The sequence below is a fragment of the Colias eurytheme genome, chromosome 26 (assembly GCF_061535395.1).
Source record: "Colias eurytheme isolate Ceu_HAF_F1 chromosome 26, ilColEury1 Martin Lab GWU primary, whole genome shotgun sequence".
In the NCBI taxonomy this organism is placed as follows: domain Eukaryota; kingdom Metazoa; phylum Arthropoda; class Insecta; order Lepidoptera; family Pieridae; genus Colias; species Colias eurytheme.
The window spans coordinates 8,094,062-8,120,026 of NC_143005.1; the positions used below are offsets into that span (position 1 = coordinate 8,094,062).

The 25,965-nt window shown below is 32.9% G+C and overlaps 2 protein-coding genes and 1 pseudogene across 2 annotated transcripts; all 3 read right to left on the reverse strand.

Annotated features, from left to right (window-relative positions):
• Positions 1-4,252: 4,252 nt before the first annotated feature.
• Positions 4,253-5,873, reverse strand: LOC149897304 (uncharacterized). The gene is made up of 3 exons (XM_090116814.1): positions 5,577-5,873; positions 5,198-5,428; positions 4,253-5,108 (listed from the first exon to the last, which is right to left on the reverse strand). The coding sequence occupies exons 1-3, from the start codon at positions 5,639-5,641 to the stop codon at positions 4,952-4,954; spliced, it is 453 nt and encodes a 150-aa protein (XP_089972940.1). The 5' UTR covers positions 5,642-5,873; the 3' UTR covers positions 4,253-4,951.
• Positions 5,874-17,401: 11,528 nt separating this feature from the next.
• On the reverse strand, positions 17,402-19,080 carry LOC149897305 (uncharacterized; annotated as a pseudogene).
• A 2,020-nt stretch (positions 19,081-21,100) lies between these two features.
• On the reverse strand, positions 21,101-23,915 carry LOC149897306 (uncharacterized). Its single transcript, XM_090116632.1, has 3 exons — positions 23,702-23,915; positions 23,436-23,549; positions 21,101-23,320 (listed from the first exon to the last, which is right to left on the reverse strand). The coding sequence occupies exons 1-3, from the start codon at positions 23,913-23,915 to the stop codon at positions 21,249-21,251; spliced, it is 2,400 nt and encodes a 799-aa protein (XP_089972758.1). The 3' UTR covers positions 21,101-21,248.
• Between the last annotated feature and the right edge of the window lie 2,050 nt (positions 23,916-25,965).

Genomic DNA, 25,965 nt, shown 5'->3' on the forward strand with positions numbered 1-25,965 from the left:
ATCTTTAGTTATTTCGTTGGTAGCAGATAATTCTTGATTCTCGATATAGCTGTTGAGACGTTTAGTTAAGAAACTTAATTCGTAAGCCGTCGAGTTGCATAAAGGGATTTCAATTTCTTTCAATAAATCTTCAAATGCTTTATTAATAATATCATCAGGAATCTTGGCACTTGGTCGGCCACCTTTATTATTTGAGTTTTCAGGAACATATAAATAGCTTTTATAACAAAATTTATGATACTTAACTCGCTGAGCGAGAAGACAGTCAACCGAATCAAATGTACATATTTTTTTAAATACATCATCCATTTTTAGGCGTGCAACAGTTAAGAATTTTTCAGCTGCATCATGATCAGATAGTACATACGTCGTTTTTACCTTATTTTTTTTTAACTGGCCACATATTATGCACAGATCGCTGCCGTTCTTTTTTGGATTTCTGGTGGACCGACGAGGAGTATAAATTGTACTTGAAGTTGAGGGTTCCGTTAACTGGACTTCCGGAAGATTTTCATCTTGTTTATGTAGTTGTATTTCTCTTCGCCTAATTTTTTCTTCACTTGTGTAACTTGCATAACAAGTTCTATGCCACGAAAATGTTTGTTTGTCAAGAGAAGAATTAAACAAATTTTCAAATCGGATAGCGGCCTCATCTTTTCGTCGATAAGCTGCACGTTGTACAATTATATATGTATCAGGCTTCGGATTTTTCACTACATTGTCAGCAATTTCACAAAAAATACATGGTAAGGTATCATCAGAATATTTTCTTTTCTTGGGAACAACTAAAAACGACATGACACTCACATTTATTGTAACGAAAAATCACAAAAACTAAAAATATATCCATCTAAAAATGTTAATAACACACGAAATCACTGTAATGGGTGCAACAACATTTAACAATCTTAAGTCTTGAACGAAATAAAAAAGACTGAATAACGATGAATAAAAAACAAAAGAATGATCAGTTGAGAATCGACATGCACTAACTTGTATTTTTATTTTAAATGTTATATATAATCAATAATTTTGTCACAAGAACAAACAAACATCTTGCGGTTTAATACAAAGAGTAACCTTGAGAAAATAAAAAACAAAGAAAAGAATCTTTTTCTTACTTAGACACAATCATACACACACCATGATATATATTTATAAAATTAGTTTTTATTTTATTTTTTTTCAATTTATTTGAATGTTTTTTCTAAACATCCAAGTGCGTACCCAATATAATTTTATTATTTATAAATAATTGTGATTTCAAAAAATGTTCAAATACTATTATATCTTATTATTGTTGAGATAAATGCAAAAATTACTTATGATAATAACAAAAAAGTAATATAAACTGATAAAAAAGTAATTTTAATTACATGTTTCAATTTATGCTTAAATAACTTTAAAAAAATTGATTTCAGAAAAAAAGAAACAAATTGTAGACAATTTAATTATTAATAAGATTGCTCTCTTTAAAAATCTTGATAAAGTTGATAGTTTTTAAGATAAATGATAAATAATGATTCAAGACACAGAGAGGCCGATGCAGCGCATGAGTAAGAGAGAGACGGCGATACTTAAAGGTAAGCGGCGCGTACTTGTGAGCGCGCGAAGTTAACAATTAAAAAACAGATATAAACAATGAAATTTTCTTAAATCTCTATTAACAATATTATTAACTATTGTATAGAGAATTGAAAAAAAAATATTACTTATATATTATTTTTTTTTTAAATATATTTTTCATGGGTCGAAAGTACCCAAATTTGAGATTTTTCAAACCTTAAAAAATTCATATCTTTGAAAATATTAACTTTATCGTGAAAAGTAATTGGACCTTTTTTATTGGTATTTCGATAAAAAATATAAAAAAAATTTGTCCGGTTGAAAAATAACAATTCCTTGCAATTGTTTAAACAATTTCGGTTTAAACAATATGGCACCGGGTTGCCCCATGGCAACATGCATTTATATCATCAGTAGGGCAATTTGAAGAGGATCACGTAAAAAAATTGAGGTGGAATAGTTTTCGGTACTCATGCGCCGATTCCTCCTGGACTAGTAACTTCAAGTTAATATATTTTTCAATAATTGCTTTGGTGAGGTCTGTGACGTGATTTGCTGCAGGGTATTGGCCAATTTGATGATAAATTATGTTTTGTAATATTTTCCTCTCAGCAAAGAGACGCATAATTTTTATCATCAACATTTTTTTATTTATATTATAAAGAGTTTTCCGGTTCAGAGTGTACCCTCGGGGGCGCTATGTAAAAGTTATTTTTTGTAAATATAGCCTCTTTAGTGTGTCTTTTTCCTCTAAATTCGATAGTTTTCGAGATTTTTACGAGATTTCGACTTTTTTTTTTCGAGATTTCGACTTTTAATATAGTTTACAATGGGATCTGGACTTAGTCGAAATTTTGAAATTTTTTTTAGTCAGTATAACATCTTTCTGCCCTGAGTCGGGGTGGGTAGATTTGGGTAGGTACAGGGAGCCGTCGGTCGCGGTTGCTGTTCGGCAACGTGGTTTTCAGCGACGTGGGCAGTTGGGACTGCATCTGCAGTTTTCACTGCGAATCCCGCGACTACCTACGCCCGGATACACCCGGTGAATGTCCCGCAACAGTCTGCGAAAGCGAGCGGCGTCACTTGGCAGGCTTTTTAATATATTTTGCCGGTACATATATTCGCCCATATACCATTTTAAGCGCTGTACGCTGCGGCATGTACGGCAATGACGTTTTATTTCAAGCCACTGGCGCTCTATTGTATTTGTATGCACCTTTACCCGCACCATGGTCGGGTCGTCAAGAATTTCAGGTACTTGCTGACCAAGCGCTGAATTTACTGGTATATCCACAGTGCCGTTGACAAATTCGACACTGTGGTTTACTCTGTAGTGGCCACCCATGCCCAACCTTCGCTCCACACCCGAATAACTTCGGTGATAATCGGACATTATGTGTGTTCCAGGACGCACATTTGCCTCTATTATTGGCTGCAGAGTCTCCATGGTCTTGTCCGGTACCAACTCGACGTGGACTTTCCTAGTCAGACGACTAACGCAACCGAAAGTCCATACTTGATGCTGCAGAAGCCGACCACGGTGGTACTTCCTCGTGTAGAGGTGGGATTAATCTACCTCTAAAACATCTTCAGGACCACCGATCAGATCTCGGTCATGGGCCTCCCTCAAAAAGTGATACATCTGGATTGCCGATTTTTTAAACACCCCTACGTTTTTTGCCGCCTGCGTCACTTTGTCTCGACGCAGGAGAATCAGTCCAATTATTGGTAAAAAGGGTACAAAGAATAAAAAGGGTTTATTTTAGGCTATTCTTGCCGATAAAACCATAAAAAATAGATGTTATACTGATTAAAAAAAATTCAAAATTTCGTCTAAGTCCAGATCCCTTTGTAAATGAGTATATTACAACTCGATTATCTCGAAAACTATCAACCTTAGCGAAAAAATACACATAATAAAAAGTTTTTATTTTAGGCTTATCTTTCCAATAAAACCTTCGATTTATTTTCAAATAAAAAAATAATTGAAAATTCGGCTCTTTTTTTCTATAGCGCCTCCAACCTTTCCGTATCCGTCCGTCCGTTTTGATAACAGATTCTGATATTTTACAGATCTGTACCAAATCTTTGGACGGGTATAACAGACCACCCTTATCTTTAGCAACTATAAATTTATTCTCTTCATTTATGCTATTGGACAATAGCGCTTCAATGCATATATAGCAATCTATTTTTTTAAATTAAAATATGCACTTTGTGACCTGCAATATGGCTTATGATTTGATTGCTAAAATCTGAAATGGTATTGACAAATGCGTTAATAGGGTAAACTTGCCTAATTCGTACCACTTAAGGAGAACCTCAAAAATTTTGGAAATGAACAATGATACACAGTTATTTATATTAAGTAATTATAATGTCACTAATGTTCTATTAGTATTTCAACAAAAAATGACATAAATCTTATAAACTTCTGAGAAATAAACAATTTTCAAAAACTTAAAAAAAGTACGATTTAAGACCATTCGTCTTAAATCGTACTAGTATATTCTTAAATCGTACTTTGAGATCCTATCATTGGTTTACAGTCTTAGAAATCAAAATCTTAATAATCTTCTCCTCTTTTTCTTAATGTTAATGTACCTAGATTAATTCTTATTAATGGCTACTTCCCATTTGGTAAACTTCCCATTTCGTAAACCTCAAACTGTACCTACTAAAAAGTTGCGTTTGGTAAACATTATACATTTCATACATTTAGTCCCATTTCGAAAACATTTCAATAATTTTTTGTGTTATATCCCATTTGGTAAACTTTCAGATGAAATGGGTACAGTCAAGTAAAAAAAGAAAAACGAAACTAATGATAACATTGTCATTTATTTTGTTAAATATTTTTAATCACAGGTACAATAGTCGGATTATGTGTACGTATGCCATTTACACATATTGATATTTAAAAACAGAAATAAAAAGTGGGGTGTACAAATAACTTTCATAAAATTTAAGAAAAATCACAGTTCGATTTGACTATTTCGATGACATGTTTTATTTTTTTAATAACAATAGTCAATCTAGATGCGAAATCAACTTATATAAAAAAACAATAATCACAGATTTGGTACTATCTTTTTATGTTAATGTACATTAACATAAAAAAATACATACGAAATCAACTACTTATAAAATATAAAAATAAACAGTCACTGATTTGGTACGTTAACGTAAAAAAATACATACTAAATCAACTATAAAATATAAAAACAATAATAATCACAGATTTGGTACAATAACATAAAAAATACATGCAAAATCAACTTTTAAATATAAAAACAAATAATAATCACAGATTTGGTACAATAACATAAAAAATACATGCAAAATCAACTTTTAAATATAAAAACAAATAATATCAATAAATAAATTATAAAGTGATACAAGCAATTCTTGATAATTCGTTCAAACAATTTTCCAATGATATTTTTCCACTTTTGTAATCGCCGAGAATATTGTTAATTCGTATATCATTTTGGATAGATTTTTTTCTTCGTTTTGATATACTTTCTCCATTATTATAAGAGCTGTAAAAAATTGTTATGATTAATTAAAGTAATAATTTTTATCATATGTGTCGCCTAAAAATACAGGTCATAGAAACAAAAATATGTACCTTTTCAGAAGATTTTCATAATGTTTAATATTGCCTGATATCGTTTCGAAAAATAAAAGAATTGATGGCCTTTTTCCAATTTCACTATTGAAACTCCAATTCCAAGATTCCATGAGGTTTGTAGTGCGGTGTCTTTGTGCGTAGCAGCACCAAATATTCATCATATCTTCATTTTCCAACCACTGATCCACAAAGTAATCATTGAATTCAGTTATAACTTTTTCTTCAAAACTGTAACAGAATTAATTCGTTGAAGATTATGATACGAAAAACCATATATTACCTAGTTTCTAACGCATAAAAATGGCTGTAGAAAATGGCGGTAGAAGAAATATCCAGAACTAAACGCGTTCATTTCAATACTGCAAAATTAATTTACCTTTGACTCATAACGTATAGCCATCCATCGTTTATGTCTTCTTTTTGTAAATGTGCCAGAGCCATACATAGTTTGACGTGATAGTGAGATTCTTCATGTTGTAATAAGCCAAGAGATTTTGCCTTTCTTAATAGCTCTCTGCCAAAGTGAACAAAACACCCCTTAACAATTATGTTTGGAAATGTCTTTTTAATTGCATTTATTGGAGCTTTTTCGAAATCCAAGGTAATAATATCGGCTGTCCACTCTGGTAAATGAAATTTTAGTTTGTAAAACAGTCTTTCATTTGTAGTTTCTTCTTTGTTTGTCAACACTGCATAAAAAAATGGTACAATATTTGTCACAGTTTCTGTACTTCCTATGTCTCCGTGTACAACGTATAGTTGAAGAAACGGCTTTGCACAACATTTGAACGTTCCGTCCGCAAAGTAGTGACGGACGTCATTTAAATGTGCAATTGCACTCTTTGAACCAAACACAATCATTCTATTTTCACCGTCAATCTCATCAAACAATAAATTGTCTTTAAAACGGTCAGGAATCACGATTTCTGTAGAGTTAGAGTGCTGAGATTTTGTGATTCCTAGTTGTCTATTTCTGTGTCTATACAATGTGCTTTTAACTTTAATTAATACAGCGGATGATCTTTGCCAAATCCTGACAGTCATCGCAGTAATAACATTTTGTTTTTTTAGTTGTTCCTGCACATAGCTCATGTACCCATACTTCACAATTACTGCATTTAATCATGTTTTCTTTTACGTCTTCTTGACATATTTTGCAATACCAACTGTTATTTTCATCTTGTTCTTGTTTCTTTTTTTTTGTTTCATTTTTGAGGTGTTTTCTTTCGTTCGTACCGGTACGTTTTAAGAAGTTGCTGCGAGTACGAAATAGCCACAAGTATCAAATGAATTTCAAAGGAGACTATTTTTTGTGGGCCCACCAAGACTCGGTAACGTATAGTCATAAAAAAAAACGTGTAAAAATATAAAATTATATTATGAATTTTGTAACTTCGTTGTTTTACAAACGAAACCGGAATCATGAAATCGAATTAAAAAGCCTTATTTTGATATTATCCCTGCTGTAGTGCTGTCTACAAACCAAGAACAATGGCCAACATTAAAAAAAACTGGAACGAAACGTTTTCATCGATAGAATGAAAATAAAACCAAAAAGCGAAAAAAATTCCCTTCAATAAACCACTTTAGAAACTGTTTTTATTCTTATTTATATGGAAGAATATGATTGATAGCAATTTTAAATCCTGTCATTTATCAAATAAAACAATTTGTTTCTACTCAGCTAAAAAAATCCGTGTAACGAAACGTTATATCTATTGGCTGCTTTGACGGAATATGTCAGATTCCTCCTGTCGTAGCCCCCTGCGTCAATGTTTGCAATGAATGTAAACACTAAACAATGTTTTTTTTACCTATTTAAAAATGATATTGCTACAACTTAAGAGCGTTTAATATTACAATTGAACATGAATAATAAAATAGCTGTGCAAATGGATACCTATCCTAATATTATGTACCTACCCCTAGTCATAAAATATCACGTACCTAAATACCTACATACCTACTTAACTAATAATTTCTTGTTGAATCAGTTTTCCCAATCGCTAAAATCGCATCAAGGTCCAGAAACTTGAGGTACACCCACTTATATCTATTTTCTATACTATTTATAACCAAATCGGGTGTCTGTGTTTGTGGTACCTTCGTTGTGTCTGATTTCCGAGCTTTAAATAGTGACAATGTATATGATGTTTTCTAATATTTATTTATTAATTTATTTAAATATATTGTACCCAATGATTCGGATGGGTCACACAAGACAAATCGCTCATTATCAGTTAGTTTTTATGTAGTAATGAGGTGAATGTTTGTACACGTATTTCTAAAGATTCCGGTTAAAACATGTAAAAGTAATGTCACCACTGTAATCTGGGGACTTCAAGGAACAAATTAACACACATTTCATTAATATACGCTAAGAAATTGAGGTGGGCCTATTCTCCAAACAATAAAAATCGTCTCCTTTGCCGCAAAAAAAACTGTCAACGAACAAGCCGGCTTTACTATGTGAAATATATTCCCAAATATACGCATAAATATATAATAAACAGTTAAACAACTTATGAACGGTATACTTGGAAGACAGTTCTTGTGAAGTATGCGAAAAAATTACTCAAAAACTTACCTGTTCAATATTTTAGTCGGGAGCAACGTAACAGGTGTTTATTTGTCACTTGGCAATATGGCCGACTATTATTGACATTTTATGCCATGCGCTGGTAACTATTACCCAAGCCGAGATATGGACGAGGTACGATTTAGGCGCAGGTACGAATTTATGCAAGTTTACCCTATCCTCTTCGTTATTCATCATTTATTTTTCGTAGTTCCTCATCATCATCTTCATCCGCAATCCTTCATATGGATCTATTAATCCGTGCTACATGAGATGATGCACAATAAAGAATTGAAATGTGTTCAAGCGTAGTACAATTTCCACTATCGCGAGCCTTTAACTCAATATGAACTAAAAGTTTTTTGTATGCAGCTTTAAACTGGCGGGCCGTGGGTTATTATTGGCTCCACCATGTGACCTTATATTACCAAACAGCATTTCAAGGTGATCCTGGCTTACTTTGTAAAATGGCATAAAAAATAGAACTCCGGGACGTATTAAGCCACGTATTAATTAGTAAACATTTGTTGATAAACTGTTTATGACTAGCGTTAAACAAGTTTACAAAACACATGTTTCTGAAACTTTGCCGTCCACACTTGTCAGTTGTTCACAGGATGTCGCCCGAGGAGGTAGTGATGCTCTCTGCTGCTTACATAATAATTCAAAAGAGCATTAATCGAAAAAAAAAGAAGAAAAGGTGGTGGATTCGAAACTATTTGTTGAATAAAAGTTATATATTTAATGGCCTCCGCGGATTTGATGGGTAATTTCAGATGTACTCACTGTAGGTTTAAAAGTAATACTGCACTTATGTACTTAATTTTAATTAGTCTTTATTTAGTAAGTAATTCACTCTTCTAGCTTTTATAATAATATACTTAATTCAACAATTAACTAAATGACTACCTCAGTCTTTATAACCAAAATTACATACTTTTGTTTTAAAACATTAAACAATGGTTAATTACCAAACTTATTTGTCAATAAAATAATGCTCCAGTGAATCGGGAGTGTGCAGTGCTGCCAGTGCCAGGTGCTGTTCCAGTTAGTCGGACCAGGGAACCACTAGTTCACGCTACATACTACACGCCATTACCATAGAGATAAACAAAAATAACCTATAAAAATAATCTAATAACTAAATTATTAAGCATTATTCTGCCACTCATTAGCTCTCGTCTTGGTTGCTGGAAATGGGTCTAACCCCCACACTCGGTTCATCACACAACACGGAACTTCAACAGCTGATTATAAAATCAGCCATTTTGTTTCGATTTCTACAAGATGTTAGAGTACGCTAGTTAGCGAACGCCCACAACGCGTTTCTCCTGTCAAAAGTGCCACTTGGCTAAACATTTGTATGGCGCCTGTCGTATGACTTTACGTTCCGTTTAATGGAATACAAAAACAATGCCACTTGTTTACCAATTTTAGTTTCGTTACGCTCGGTCACGTGACGTATCTCCAGCTTATGTCAATCTCATACATTCGTTTATCTATTGTAATAAACTTTACGCTAATAGAAAGCCACTTGTCTAGGGGGGCTGATGTAATCATGTAAATCTCATTATGAGGAGAAACCTGTTCCTGCTCATTTGTTGTCAAAAAATTGGAATAGAAAACAGCCTATCCAATAAACGACTGAGAAATATAAGGTCAGCCGAGGCAAGTGAGACATAAATTTAAATGGTACAAATTTTTTTTTTAAATATTTCGTTACCGTAATAGTCCTATGCCGATATTTTAATTTTAATACATTAATTATTCATTTGTTCAATGTTTTAACAATGATTTGTAATGTTCCTAGAAGTTTTGTGTGACATACGTAAGCAAAAAGAAAGGAAGGTTGGAGATTGACACACTTACCCCAGGAATGGGGCAAGTGTAACAGATAGCAATTTTTATTTGTTCCTCTGGTTATTGTTGCTGGTCTCTTACTGAAATAATGAGATATTAAATATGTCAACTTAATTTATGATCTAATCCAATAACACGATAGTCTATTCTTGCTTGCAACAGATTTATATTCTAGAAGGGGTAAGTGTGACAGATTTTTCGAGGACTAGTGATGTGACAGTATGTTACACTTCCCCCGGTAAGGTTTAAGCATAATAAAACGTAAATATGTACTTATTAGTTAAAAATTATATTTAATTAAAAAAAGTAACTATTACAATTGAAGCCATATATCTTCTCAAACTCCTCTGAAAAAACTGTTGGTCTCCCATGAGATTTCGATTTTACACCACGAACACCATTTACGTGTGAAATTATAGTTGCTCTAGGAACATTGTAAACTCTGGATGCTTTCAAAGCTGTCATATGCTGCTCCCGTACTGCTTTGACTGCTTCGCGTAGAGTTTCTTGAGAGTATTTATCAGTAGTTTTTCTTTTATAGTATCGTACCATCTAAAACAAAACAAATGCTTCAATTTTACTTTAAAAAAAATCGTTGTATAAAATATATGCTGTCCCATCACTATCATGGTATCCTCATACAAAAGGCCTGGGGTAAGTGTGACTGTGTCACACTTTCCCATGTTAGGTTAGCGGGTGAGGTAAGTGTGACAATGCACATATGTCAAAGAATATCAGAAATTTGGGCACAGAAATATATAAAACTTCAAATACAAATCGTAATACTTTGTCACTTACCTTTATTTCCTTAAAACAACACTCCAAAACAACAAAAATCACTAAACGCGACGTCCCAAATATCACGGACTTCAATCATAATTCGCTTTGTTTTTCAAAATGGCGTATGTCGGTAAAACAGTTGAGTATTTGCTGTGTGTCAATACAAAAATTAATGATGAAAAAGTTCTTCTAACGTACGTTAGACGGCGTTAAAACAAATAAACGTGTTTAGGGCGCGTAATTTGAATTTGTTACACTAGCCCCACTGTCACACTTGCCTCGGTTGACGATACTACCCATGTGGAATAGCAAGCCAAGGAATATTCTGAGCTCACAAACAGAGACCGGTTTCCATCCGGTAATTCTGGCAAAATCTTTGCTACGTCCGCCTGGAACTTCCTGATTATGTTTACTCATCAACCTCTGTGCATTTGTCTCAGTACAAATCGTAGACAAAAAATCTTCAGAGAAAAATAAATTAAAATAAATAATAATAAAAATCGTTTATTTAGTACATATATATTGACTTAAATTTAAACTCGACGATCGCCTCAACTAGGTATAAACCTGTGCTAGAGGCGACAGACGCCTACCACACAGGACATTGCCAGTATAGTACTATACAAAAAATGAATACATTATTAAATATTAAAAAGTACAAAAACATAAAGAAACAAAAGCCGGAATTAGAAACTAGGTACTTACATATTCAAATATTATCAGGCATGCAATGTATATATGAGTATGAGATTTTGAGATTGTTTTATGTCTGTGTGTATGTGTAAAATAGTCAATAGGATTTGCTCCTGCAACCTGTGTCTGACTAATAACTTTAGATCCACTTTAGTTAGAAGCTTTCAGTACTTTTACGAATTGGGACTCTTCTGCAGCTGATAAAACTGTAGGATGTCCAACTGACTTCGTGTGTTTGTTTATTATTTTGTTTACTATTGTGCGTCTTGGGATACCGAATTATTTTTGAGCATCTCGTGAAGAAATTTGGCCCGATTCTACTGATTCGCAAGCAAGTTTTAACATTCTTCAGAATAGTTTTTATACATCCTGGATCCAATTTGACGTCTTGACTTTCTGAGTCGATTTCGAGATTTATGTTTATTAATTTAATATCTTATAAATACCGACATTATTAGAAATAAGTTAAATTATACGATATTATGGAAGAGGTACACAGTAACTTATAACTTCGTTTTTGACTTATAGTAGAGCCATTTTAATAGGCAACATTTGACAGTTCAGCAAAATTCAACAACGTAACCTAGTAACGACGACATAGAATAACATGATATTTCGTTTTGTTAGAACTGCACATTTGCTTAACTTTTTTCAATTACGATTACATATTTATAATAATAATGACCGATGCAACTAATTTTAGGATTTGATTTTACTGATAAACCATTCTAAACATAATAAACATTTACTTATTTAAAGAACTGACGTCGCTACAATTGTGTCAATAAACCTTTTTCTTTTTAAATACCAGAGACGTTACTCTAAAAATCGAAATCTGACATCTAGAATAGAATGCATTGATTACTTGGGAATAAAAATCATCATAAATTATTGACATGTGTTTCAAGTTCGATTGACAAATGTTTAAAGTCCGTATCGATTAATTCGCTTTAATCGATGTTTTTAAGCAGGTTACCACCCTATGAAGATAAAATTGATAGACGTCAAATGTTGCCTATTAAATTGGCTCAACTATAGTAAAAGTGTAGTGCCAACCCTAGGTTTTTTTTGATGGCAGGCAATGTTGTCAATCTTAGGTCTGAAGGTTACTGGATAACTTTGCCCATGATTATAAGTTCAGTTTTAAAATACTCACATCAATTCCACTAACAATAAAACACTGTGCCAATCGTTTTCATGTCATATAATGAAATAAACTAACCTGTGTCTTCGCCATCACGCACAATTCACCTTCAAATCTACACTTAAATTTGCCCGATAAAACACAGATTTTTCATAAAAAGCCTGAATTATCAAAGAAATAAAGGAATCGCAGGTTTTAAACAGTATTAGAAAATTATATGTGATTAACACTTCCTCAGCTCACTTTGCTTCAATCAGTCTCAATATCAAATGCCATAACGATAGCAAAATAGGTACTAAGTACACATTGGTAATCTTATCTAGGTTAACAATAATCAACAGCAAAGAAACACTATCTCAAAATAAATTTAGGAGTGAAATTCCTAAAAACAGTTGCGATCCTTCCTCAGGCACAGATTGATATCGCAATATACGCATCTTACGGTTGTTTTCATCTTGTGGCAATTTCTGCATTTGCGTTGATGATCAGTTATTTCAGGCATGTGGTTCGCTTCTCTTTTTCTTGATTTTGCTGAGGGGTTTTCTACTGTTGGTGGCCTTCCCCTTTTATTTCCAACTCTTTCCAGATCATCGTCACCCGACAGTTCCGTAAAACTTCTCCTAATCCTAATTTTAACGCACGCAGTTGTGGTATTTTTTTCAGTGGGACTTGAGCCGCCAGTTTATGCTTCTTAAAAAGCAACCAAGCATTCGAGCAGGTAAGATCGACCATGTGGTCATGTTTGCATCCAGTTTATATGTCCGAACCGAATGAAAACGATTGGTTAAATATTTCAGAGGGTTTTAATATGAGAACAAACTTCCCGAATTGCTTAGGAGCAGTGTATGGAAAGCGTATTAGAATAGTTACTCAGAATTTTATAATTATTATAAACAGTATAATTCTATTGTTTTGATGGCTGTGGTTGATTCGGATTATAAAATTATGATAGATGTCGGCAGTTATGGCGATTCTACAATATTTAAGCAAACTAATTTTGCAAAAAAAAAAAAACTGGAAAATAATAATTTAAATATTCCTCAGGCAAGATGTTTACCGAATGATACAAATGGGCAAGAAATGCCATTTGTATTCGTTGGAGACGAAGCACTTGCTCAAACCATGTCAAGCGGCTATATTCCAGACGAAATTTATCAATTAAACAGAGAGTATTTAATTACAGACTGACAAGAGCAAGAAGAATGGTTGAATGCACATTTGGAATTTTAACAAACAAATGGCGTGTCTTTCATCGATTTTTAGATGTAAAAATTGAGTTTTGTGACAAAATAGTAAAAACATGTTGTATACTACACAACTTCGTATAGAAATATGACGGAATTTATATTTAAACAAAAATTATATTCGAGTGTTTTAGAAAACATGAATCCTACGTCTGCGCGACCTACAATAATTATTAATTGTATTGAAAAACGAAATTATTTTGGAAACTACTTTACTTCTTCTGCTGGATCTATTTTTTGGCAATTCGATAAAATTTAATTATTATTAATTAAACATAAATATATAGATATAGATGCCCTGTGCTGGTGGGGGACAACATTAAAAGAACGCATCAGTTGCATTTCGTCCCCTGCATGTCCTAAGAGCCGACTAAGGGAATAATGATTTCATATGCAGTGTTTTTTGTGGGCGAAAGGCCTGCCACCTATCACCACTTGACACGTCATTCCATCCTGAAGCTTATATGAGCTAAATGAAACATGAACAATGAACATTGCTACAACTACATACTTAAGTTGGTAGGTAGTTCTAGCAATGTTTCTGACCACCCTGAAAGGGATTACGGTCATGAGTTTATGTATGTATTTATGTATAGATATATGTAGGTACTAGCTTGTACTGATATAATGAATATGTATATATTTTACCTTTGCTTCTTTTTTTTCGTTGGTGAGTTCGTCTCATTTCAGCAATGCAATGCAATATAGTTTTAAAAATATCCGGCAAATTGTAATAATACCAAAAAGGATAATCTATTTTTAAAAATTCCCTCTCCCTCTACCAGTAGGCAACACCCGTAACCCAGTTACGATAGTCTATGGGCGGCGCACTTAGCTTACCATCAGGCAAGGCGTCGGCTCGTTTGCCTTCTTCTACCATAAAAAAAAAAAAAAAATATAATGTAGATTTAAATTAAATAACGCGAATAATAATAATTTTCGGATACTGTGTATGGCAACACACTTGTCCCCTGTTACATAGGGATTTGAGACAAATCAGTCGAAATGTGAGTGTTAAACCTGCCCCTTAGGGAATACAAGCGTGATGATATGTTTTGTTTATGGAAATAAGAATACAAGTTTTTTTGAGGAAATTCTTGTTTATTTAGTTAGACGTCGATTCTTCTGAGTCTGTAGAGGAATCAGAGTCTGTAACACTTATAATAAATTTATCTGTCACGTCATCTACAATAAAATCAAGTTAAAAAAAATTCTCTTCGTCTTTTTGAACGTGCTCCACACATTTCTTCCAGCGATCAGACGTGACTTTCGCCTAAGAGTGCCTTAACATTTCCAAATTGAAACGTTGTATTGTTTCTAGCTATGTGTCTTTGCTAATTCGTGTACGACGTATAACTTTAAATGTTTTAATTAACACATTTACTGCTTTAAGTTATCGATAGATTCATTACAGGTGCCGAAATATTTTTATTTTTATTAATATACACGGACCTTAAAAATCTGTTCATGAAATCAAAGGCGAACCAAATTGTACGATAAACATCATCTGCGCCGGCACCACTTTTTAAGGAAGCTTCTATTTTTCTGTAGTAGCCCCTGTATGTCGCAAAAAGTGAATCCTTTTTTTCTTCAATTCTTCTACTGGTATTTCCAAAACGTCCGCGGTTTTTCTTTTTCTTTTAGTTGTGTCAAATTAAAGTCAGTAAGCTATATTTGGAAAAGTAGGGTTAAATGTGGCCTTCATTTCACATAATTTAGCTCTCTATATGCCACAGACAAGCCAAAAATACCAACGGAATATTTATTCACTATAGTCCTTTCCACCTAAGATGATTTCTGTGACACATTGATTTTTGACACGTGTAGAGATGTCTTTACTGAAATCATATCAATTGTTTCCGATAATCGATAATATTTTATATGGAAATGAAATCGATTTGAATAAAGTACCAAAATTAGTTTTTTCGGCATTTCGCCAACAATTAACTAAGGAAACTTAGCAAACAACAGCAACAAAAAGTCAACAATAACAATTAGTAACAATAACAGAATACCACGTAAAGTATCAATATAAAAATACAACTTGTATACAAGGCTCGCACTCGTACTGTGACGATTTACTCGATTGACAAACGATCACAAGATGGGCGCCGATTATATATTTTCCAACTCTATGATTTTTCAACGATCCATTTCATGTACACGAATTGCGTATTTTGTGTTATTTTATTTTATTTTTCATTATATTAAACTAAACAATACTGTTTTGTATTTATAAGCTTAAGTGTGCGTCCACACTGAATGCGCGGTGGCGGCGGCCTAGGCGGGCGCGACGAGCGGGCGCTCGCGGTGGCCACACCGACGCGCGAGCTCAAGTAGCGGTTCGACGTTTTTCGGGTGTTGCAAACTTTGGACGATTTGCTATTTTAACTGGACAGTCCGATTTTGAGATGAGATCATTATAGAAGTTGTACACGAAATAAATAAAACAGAGGAATAACGGGTGAATCTTATATGAAGAATTGAGATTATACCCTACAAAATTATTGTGGTGTATATAAGTGTTTTAGATTGAATCGCACTTATAAATAAAGAAGTTTCACTTCAACAATTAAGTATTTACCGCTATTTTACGAAAAACAATAAAGGATATAATATAAGAAGTCGAGCGACAAGACCGAACTGGTTTGATACCCCCGCCGTCCGCGCATTGGGTCGCTTGCTGACTAGGCCCGTAGTGTGGCCAGAACGCGCGGATAGGAGAGTTTGAAAACTACGCGCGCTGGCTCGCTCATTACCGTCGCACTAGGCTTCCGCCTTAGTCATTTCAATGTGGACGGAAAGGCGCGTTTCATACGTTTGATATTTCGCGCCCGCCGTCGCAACCGCGCTAGGCTCGCAGTGTGGACCTGCACTAAGATATTTCATTTTTATATTTTTGGTAATAATGCCGCCTTAAAATAAAAATATTATGCACTAAAATTATTTTGGCGTTTTAAACATAAAATACGTAATTCGGAACACGATGAAGTGTCACAGGAATCATCCTAGGTGAAAGGGACTATAAGAGATCTATGGCTTCTTTGGGGTTATTTGGAATGTAATGTTAATATATCAAAGGTATTGTAAATGAAAGTGAAGCTATATTTGGAATATTTAAGGGCAAGTACGATCTATCTATGTAAATAAAAATGCATTGCTTAATGTGTTGCTAAAATCAAAACTCGAGAAAGGCTGAACCGATTTCGCAATTATTGTTTTTGCGTTTGTTCTTGTCAAGAAAAGGTTTTTATGAAAGATAAGTATAAGAAATTTGCAAGCAAAATTACGTGGGTGTAGCCGCGCTGGACAGCTTGTTTCAAATAAAAATGTATTGCGCAAAATGAGTTAGCTGTGTATATTTATTTATTTATTTAACTCTTTAATAGTTGTACAGAAGCCTTAGGCCTCTTTTCCATTACACGGTTGTTCAAACGTACGGTGTGTAAGCCGTACGGTTGAAAAAACGTGCTAGCTTGTACATGATACGGCAAAATCACCGCGCGAGACATTGGTAAGTACTGGCTAGTAGCGCTTTTTACTCGGGCTGTGTAGGACGTGCTGCGTCATAAATTTTATTACGAAAAAAAGATTATAGTTGCTTATTACATATATAGGAAAAAGAAAATAGAAAAAAAAAGGGAAGTAAGGTTTTGGATACATCCGATTTTAGAAAAAAGGGAGGAATATGGCGCGTTTCATACACTTGTCAAGAATCAATTGAGAGAAGATGAAGACAAGTTTTACAATTATTTTAGAATGCAGAAAACTACATTCGACAACTTGCTCCAAAATTATCCCAGGAACTAAAACATCAAGATACTTTTATGCGAGAGAGTATATCGCCCGCAGAAAGATTGGCTGTAACTCTGAGGTAAGTAGGTACAAAATTAAATGACATATTTTAGTTTAAAATTGTTTATTGCACACAAACAAAATTATTACATGTAATTGAATTTTAATAATTATTAATTTAAGAACAAGTAAATCAAAAAATACACTACGCTGAAAATGCTACTCAAGTGCGGTACTAAAATCGAATTCGTCTTCAATAGAAACTTGAGAATCTGCCGAGATACTTTCCGCATTTACACTATGTACAGATAATTGTGATTCGGGTCGGTAGTGGATTGGCTCTAAACCAGAACCGTGTCCAAAATCATGAGAAGACGTCTGTGGACGACTTATTCCATAGCCCGATCTAGCAGCTGTAGAATATCCATATGTTGACGATTGCGCATTTGAGGATGCTGTACCACTTAAATATCCTTGATGGCCTTGATCCCATTGGTTTCTTGATGTAGGTATATACTGAGTACAATGTCTTTGTTGACAATTTTTAATTATTGAAATTACTTGAAACTGAAAGTCTATCATATTTTCATCACTGAACTTGTCAACTGTATCAGCGATTCCCATAAAAAAGTTCATACTACGGCTTTTCTTTTTCTCATCTCGTTCTGCTGAATCCATAAACTTCATAAACCTAATGTCAACTTCACTTAGTTCATTTTTTCTTTTTTTTTAGCCCTTTGCGTCTCACTCCGTTCAGTGTATCCCGAGCTTGATTGATTCGGTACTGCACTATCAAAATTTTCATTACTGAGGCTAGAATCATGAACATGTTCAGTCATGTTAGAATCGGTCTTGCGATGCTCAACATTTTTTTTTAGGAACATCATTTCATCATAGAACATATATTTTCTATTGGCGCTCTTTTTTTCTCGAGATAAACGTTTGGTTTTGTCACGATAAAAGTGGTTTATCGCAGATAAAACCAAAACTAAAAGTAATTACACAAAATGCTCTGACAAATATCTTGCAAATGTTTTAATATAATTGTTTATGAAAAAAAAATCATAATAAGTATTACCATGTCAAGTAGAAAACGTAAAAGTGTGAAAATTAGAGCTAACTTGGTGATTTTTTTTTATCGAGTAAATTTTAATATTTCATGTTTTTGATTAAACAGAATCGTTGAACATATCATCTAGTTTGATATATATTTTATTTTTTAGATTTGGTCTTGAATATTACACGTATCATCTAATAGAAGATTGGTAATTTTGCTTTATACGCACCCTTAATAGTGATCTCTTCCAGGCAACCACGGTAAAAGGTAAACAAGCAAAATGATCACTAATTGGCGGGACGAGAACAGAAAAAGAATAATTAATAGCAAGAAAACAAAAAATAATAATATATATCTACCATATATAATACATGTCCATATACAATATCACATATATGTATACTATGTATTAAAATAAAACAACTTGAGTCAATCACAATATTTATTCTTCTTCTACAAATTATGGTATTTAGGTACTATTTAGTCAAACTGATTTCGAAATGTTAAATATACATACTTATGTTATTTGTGCACTGACGCCAGCATGTCAACCTACCCGAATCTGTTTAGGAGGTTAAAATCTATTAATGAAATTGACAGATATAGGCGTCTGTACCAACTTTTAAATGGTTTAGTACCTCATTAATAATTATAAAACAATAGTTTTACTACAAAAATATGACATCTCTAGAAAGATTGTCTACAAAAAGTGTAATTACATAGCTGCATTTCATAATGATTCAGAAACTGTCATCAAACGCAACTTTGTGTTGACATCTTGTGTAGACAATAAAGTTCGACAGACAGATAGACAGATAGAAGTTCGAAAGAAGAGAACTTTTTTGAAGAAAGGCCGTAAAAATCTTACACTTTGTACTTACACCTAATTATATAAAATTATGATTACACAGTCTTCGAAGAGACACATTATTGGTGTCTTAGCTTTGGTATCGTTGCCAAAATAATCACAAAAAAATTAACAAAAATTAAATTATAAACATATGTAAGAAAATAATATTCTTAGGTCTTATAATTATAAGTTTGAGACTTATAATTTATTTATTTATTTATTTATTTATGTAAAGGTACCTTACAGCTAAACTTACACTAGGTATTACATTAACAATTCAATACGCCAATTAAAAGGTACACCAATAACAATACATAATACTGTGAGTGAGCAAAGTATAAAGATAGAGAACGATATTAACAATTACAAACCCTATATTATATATTATATATAATTATAGTTAAATAAAAAGGTAACAATAAACATGAGTGAGTACAAGTGTGATTGTAAGTGTGTGTGAGTGTGTGTGTGTGTGTGTGTGTGTTGTTTGTGAATTTCTTTACAAATTTTGGTCAATAAGCTGTAGTATTAATTTTTTAAACTTAGAGCGAGATAATTGAAAGGGATCTGCCAAGGAGAATTTATTATTATAATTATTCGGAATTCTCAGAAAGGGTGAATGTTTGAGGTAATTAGTAGTTAGTAGAGGTTGCTGGGACATTAAAGAGAGGCGTATGACGAGTACGTTGTGATGGCGCACGATATTGTAAGTATTCTAAAGCAACAGGAAAATCAAAGTTATTATTGACAATATCATACAATAACATAAGGTCGATTACATCTCTACGATCCTCCAAGGTATTGATTTTATAGTGAGAGCAAGCTTGTGAATAGGTTAAATCATGTTGTTTATTTTTATATTTCATTCTATTTACAAATACCTTTTGAAGCTTTTCCAATTTAGTTATATGACATTTATAACTTGGACGCCAAATAACGCTGGCAAACTCAAGAATACTACGTACATACGCGTAGTACAAAACTTTCAAACATGCCGAATCATCAAAGGGTTCCGCTTGCCTCAAAACAAATCCTAAATTTTTGTAGGCTTTTTGAGATATTAATTCAATGTGCATGCGGTAACTAAGTTTGTCGTCGAGGATCACACCTAGGTCCCTTACTGACGTAACGGATGGAATAATTATAAGTATATAATAATTATAAGACCTAAGAATATTATTTTAAACTAACAAAAATATTCTTTTGAGAAATGTATACGTAAAATAAACATATTAAAACAAAATTATTGGTAAAATCGCCTCTTTGCGACGAAACCGTGTTATTTCGAAAAAGGCGATTTTACAGGAGAGCATTTTTAAACTTTCAAAAAGGTATATTAGGTAAATGAACGTTTTTATGGGTTACATCTATAACAAATTATATGAATTATCTTATTAACTATTGCATAATGCAAAAAAAATACCCTAATTTAAAAGATTTTAGGACAAAAAAAGCATTAAAAAAAAAAGGAAAAAATATGTCACATTTTTTCTGAAAAAGTATAAGAAGAACGATGTAGCAAATTAATCTGTCACGTTGTTGATGCTATTATTTTTATTTTATGCTAAATTATAATATAAAAACACATTGTTGAAATTAGAAACATTTATTAAACAGATGAAATAGTTGTAGCTAAACAGTGGTTTCTTTGGACAAAACTATTACTAATCAACAGTTAGTCAGCCTTTATTGAATGTAATCAATATTCTTCTCACTTTATGCTTATTTCTTCTTACATTGTAATCATCTTAATTATATAATCTCAAAAAACTAGTAATCTAAGTTTTCAGTCTCGGTCATAAACTAAGTAATCAGTAAATTTGCACAATTAAGTGTTTACTTTATAAACGTATGTTTATAAAGTAAGCAAAATTCTAAACAAAAAATAATAATTATCAAAACATAAATCTCCTCTATGAGCAAAATCTTAAACATTATAATAACAAAAAACATAAAAATCGCCTATTAAAACTTTAAATAGATAAAACCATATCACTCATATTTTGTGCTGAAATGCCATTCATTTCCAAAACAGTATTATTAAAACTTACAAGGCTTCAAAGAATGGCTTATAATATCTTGGGATGAGGTTTTTATTAACCAAATCTATGATATCCTTTTTCTTTTTTTCGGCTAATCCAGGTTTCCGAGTATAAGCTTTTTTCAATTCAATATTGGTATTGTTACTTATCTTCTTATTCTTCTTCAAAACGATGGCCTTCTTGAACTGTACGTCGGCATACGAATCTTTAAAAAATATGGCATTAGGGTCCTCTTTTTTAACTTGTATTACCTTTATTCCTGAAAACTTCACTGCGTTATTATCTTCATCTTTTACCAGCGCATAGTTCATCAGGTTGCATACATTTTTCCAGTCATTTATATCACAGAAACTCAATTCATTCACATGGAAAGGCTCCCCTTTTTTTCTGGCAGCTTTTATGGCACCAATAAATGCGTCAGGGGTATACATAGGACCTGATCTTAACTGACGTTTTACTTCTCTTTCTATTTGAGAATGGGCTGAATCGCCTTCATTCTGTGTGTGACCCTTGATTAAATATTTATGTGTCACTGACTTGAGATTTGGCAAAGTCTGTACAGCATATAGGTACATCGCTATCATAAACTTGTTTTTTTGCTGGCCAGCACAGTTATCTGAGTAGAAGACAACATCCAGATCTTTGGCCGTTTCTGAAACTTTCATCAGATATTTGAATACACAAGTGCCGATTTCGTTTACGCCTCTGTTAGCGTTTGATTCATCCCATACGAAACATTCAGCATTGTTAGTCTGAATATTATAAATTGTCAAGTTAAGTACATTCAGTTTTGACTTATAGTAAAAAACTGAAATTTCACCCTTAGGGCATTGAAAGACTGCTTGAAGATCGTAAACAGCAACTAAAATATTTTTGTTATTCTTGTCGTTTGCCTTCTCAATTCGTGACAATTGCTTTTCTCTTAGATGCATCTCATAGATTTCTTTTCCTAACTCCTTCTCTTCAGCTGTACTATTTTTATTTACTTCGCATATATCGCACAAGTCTTTTTTTGGAATAAAGAATGAAATGTTAAATTCTTGTGTAAATATGCGATAGAACATCAAGTATGTTGCAAAACGGGTATTTTGGGATTTACATTGTTCAACATAGTCCCTATGGAGATCTGTAATAGCTTTGCTACCATCGATGTAATGTCTTTTCGAGTTAGCACGAATGTAGTGCGATTCAATTTTTGGTATTGACTCAATAAACACTCTTACACCATCTTTTATATTTTCATCCACTTTGTTGTGATTTTGATGACACCCACGATTATCTTTCATTAATGAAATGTTAGTATCTTTATTTTTTTTCTTTAAAGCCGTCTCTATAGGGCGATTATTAATCCCCAAAGTGTTCTTAAAAAACAGTTTACATACTCTAATCTTCACTCCAGAAACAGTCAAAAAGAAAGCATTATTATTATCACGATTTAATGCTATGGTTCCGTCCGGATTAACTTTAACGTATCGATGTTTAGGGACGACTACTTCGATATTGTTTGCGATGAAAGACCATTGCTTTTCAATCTCGCCTAAATCCCAGTATTCTTTTAAAAGTTGTTGTCTTTGCTCCTCAGTGATATTAGATCCACATTTAAATGTACATGTTTCTTTGCAAGATGGTTTTAGTTTACGTTCCGGTATAATTTTATTAGTTTTTGTTGATTTGTATGATTTTCCACAGTTTCTTAGTCGCTTCGCAACATTTTTTTTCCATAATAATTCTCTTTTGGGCCTTTTTTTACCTTTTTTAGTAGGGGTATTATCTGGTTCATTTGACTCTACTTGCGTGGTGCTAACATTTTCGACGGCAGGTGGTTCATTTTCTGATATTAGCAGGTCCTGTTGATTTACGGTATGAAATACAATTTCATGCTCATCTGTTGGGGTCACATTCAGGTCTATAGCATTGAGTACTGTGCTTACAGTAGCTGCACTAGAATGAAAAACGTCTTGATCCTTTCGAAAGTCGATGTTGGTATAGACGTCATTGTTGTCGTCAGATTCTGAAGAGCTCACACGTGCTGGTTTCATAATTTCATAGTTGGGGTCTTTTACGGAATCATCACTATCTAAAAAAAAACCAAAAAAAATCTATTAAACTTTCAATTATCTATAAGTCAGTAAATAAATGTAAGATACAGTTATCGAGTACCCACAATAATATGAGTTTTATTAAATTTATACCTTCGTAGAAAGACGGACCACTGCTTGATGAACTACTGCTACTTGAGGAACTACTGGTGCTACTACTAGTTGATTCACAACGGCGACGATTAGTGACCATTGAGTCTTCTTTGTCTAAAACAATATCAAAATGATAAATATTATGATAACTACCATAATGTTTTCCACGCTTCACTTTACCATCTATAAGCCTCACACGAAACACACGAAAAGACGGGCGTCGAATAACATTACATACAATAAAATTAACTAATAATGTTACTTACATTCGGCAACTGCTGCAGCGCTGCAACCAGTCACCTCCTCATTTCGGTTGCTTTCATAGTTAGTTTCCATTGGAAAAGTTGAATCGCCTTGCTCGATATTATTGTTGTCGCTTTCATTTTCATGTATTTCCATTTGAGAAATGGAATTGCTTTGTTCTCCGTCATTATTTTCTTTTGTTGCTAATAAAACTAAGTATTTGGACCGCGTCCCCATCTGAAAAAATAAGTCTTAATAGTATTTTCTTTTAGTGCTTACAACGTGATAAATCATTATGTATTGCATTGAAATAAGAAACATATCTATAAAAACGGAACAACAATAAATGACCATCACTCATTTCTTGTAATAAAAAACCATTCATCATCAACAATGTTACACCTTATGATATCACAATTCAAAAATGTTATTATTTCAACAACAACGTGATATCAGATTTTATAAAAAGTTGCATTTGAAACATTTTTTCAAGAAAACCGAGTTATATTGCTTTACCACAGTATAATAACAAAAAATATCACTGAATTTAAAGATATGTTTGCAATAAAACTGTGGTACACTCGTGATATCACGTTTTTGCAGAAAACTGAGAGCTCCTTACCTTTGGCGCTTAAAGAGAAAACTAACTTGTCACAGTGTTGAAAACAGAGTACTATGTGAAAGGGACAACGCGATAACGCAACGTACCACTGTAGTGACGTCCTTTTCGCTCATGGTCTCGCTGTCCTTCACTTTTAAAACACCACGTTTTTGCACAAAATAAAGTTGAATACGGCGGTTTCGATTATCAAATAAAAAAAAAAAACATTTTGCGAAATATCACGTTTTTCTCGCAAAGAGGCGAAATGTGTTTGCTTAGTTGCATCACAATAAAATATATAAAACTCAAAATAAATATAAAAGAAATACGGTACTCAAAATCTTAGTCACTATCCATCAATGCTTTTAAAATTTCTTGTCTGTCGTTATAAAAATTCTTTTTATACTTAGGCTATTCCTTATTTTTCTTTGTTATATTAATATAACTGTTTAGATATACAGGTTTAAGGTCCTTAAAGACTACTTTCTTGTTTTTTAGCGTATTTTCTAGACTTTCTACCTTAATAATAGTCACTTTTTTCTCGCTCTCGAAGTAGTTTTCTTTATTTTCAATTAAATCAGCATTTTCAACATTATTCATAACTTTACTACATTCTATGTCATTTATAATATTATCATTAGTATATAGTTCCTTTTCATTAAATGTTATAAGAGAGACAGTATTATTATCATCTCCAATTATAATTTCTTCACTCCCAAACTCATCAAAGAAGATAAGAGGTACTTCATTATATTGATTATCACAGAGATTTGAGTTTTTTCGTTTTCTTCATTTCTTTTCTTGGATTATCCTTCTTCCCGTTTTCCTTATCATCAAAATCTTTTCGTATCTCGGCCATTGATAGTAAAGTGATCATTTCACTCATTCATTTATTTATAAAAAATAATTTTACAGACAATAGTACAATAAAAATTATATACAAAAACAACTTACTGTTTTATTCATCGTATCCATTTCACCAGAAGTAGTTGCACCAAATAACGAAAATTCCAATGGCTCGTAATAAATCCATTTACATTTTTCTACTGCGCCGCTGCGTGTAGTTTTTTTTGCCGACAACTTTTTTTCTCTCTAGTAAATTGAGTACGCAGTACATGTATTTTAGTTTCCACATTTTTTTTGGGTATATTTAGGGCTTGAGAAATTTCTTCGAATGCATCGTTCTTTTTGTTTCTACCTTTGTATTCTTTTATAGAAGAATCCCATAATAATTGTTTTGATTGAAATAATTCTATTAGTTGCATTATTTTATCCTTAGATTAAGGATTGGTCTCCGCGCGCGCGCTACGACTAGATGCCGCCGGCGTACTTGAAAAATGCGGCAACTAAAAGTACGCCGAATTCGGCGTACCCAAGCCAGTCGTGTCACAAGCATTGTGTGGAGAGGGCGAACCGATAGTTTATAAAGATTTTGAACAAAATCTGAAGTAAAATGCCTATTTGTGCCATAAAACTATTTAAAAATAATACAACAAAAAATAAGAAAGACACTGGGATCACGTACCATCACTAAGTATCGTATTATTCGAAATTTCTCCTTTACTTCGAAATTTTTTTCTACGAAAATACGACGCCATTCAGTGTTGCCGTATTGCATATCCAAAAAAATACACGTGGTTGAGGAAATCTTTTAGCAATAATTTGAACTTTTTTTTTCAATACTAC

Coding starts and splice junctions, on each gene's coding strand:
- LOC149897304 (XM_090116814.1), bottom strand. CDS start 5,641: ATGGCTCTGGCACATTTACAAAAAGAAGACATAAACGATGGATGGCTA. Junction 5,429..5,576: donor CTATACGTTATGAGTCAAAG/GTAAATTAATTT, acceptor ATTCTGTTACAG/TTTTGAAGAAAAAGTTATAA. Junction 5,109..5,197: donor TATGAAAATCTTCTGAAAAG/GTACATATTTTT, acceptor AATTTTTTACAG/CTCTTATAATAATGGAGAAA.
- LOC149897306 (XM_090116632.1), bottom strand. CDS start 23,915: ATGGGGACGCGGTCCAAATACTTAGTTTTATTAGCAACAAAAGAAAAT. Junction 23,550..23,701: donor CGCTGCAGCAGTTGCCGAAT/GTAAGTAACATT, acceptor ATATTGTTTTAG/ACAAAGAAGACTCAATGGTC. Junction 23,321..23,435: donor TGGTCCGTCTTTCTACGAAG/GTATAAATTTAA, acceptor GTTTTTTTTTAG/ATAGTGATGATTCCGTAAAA.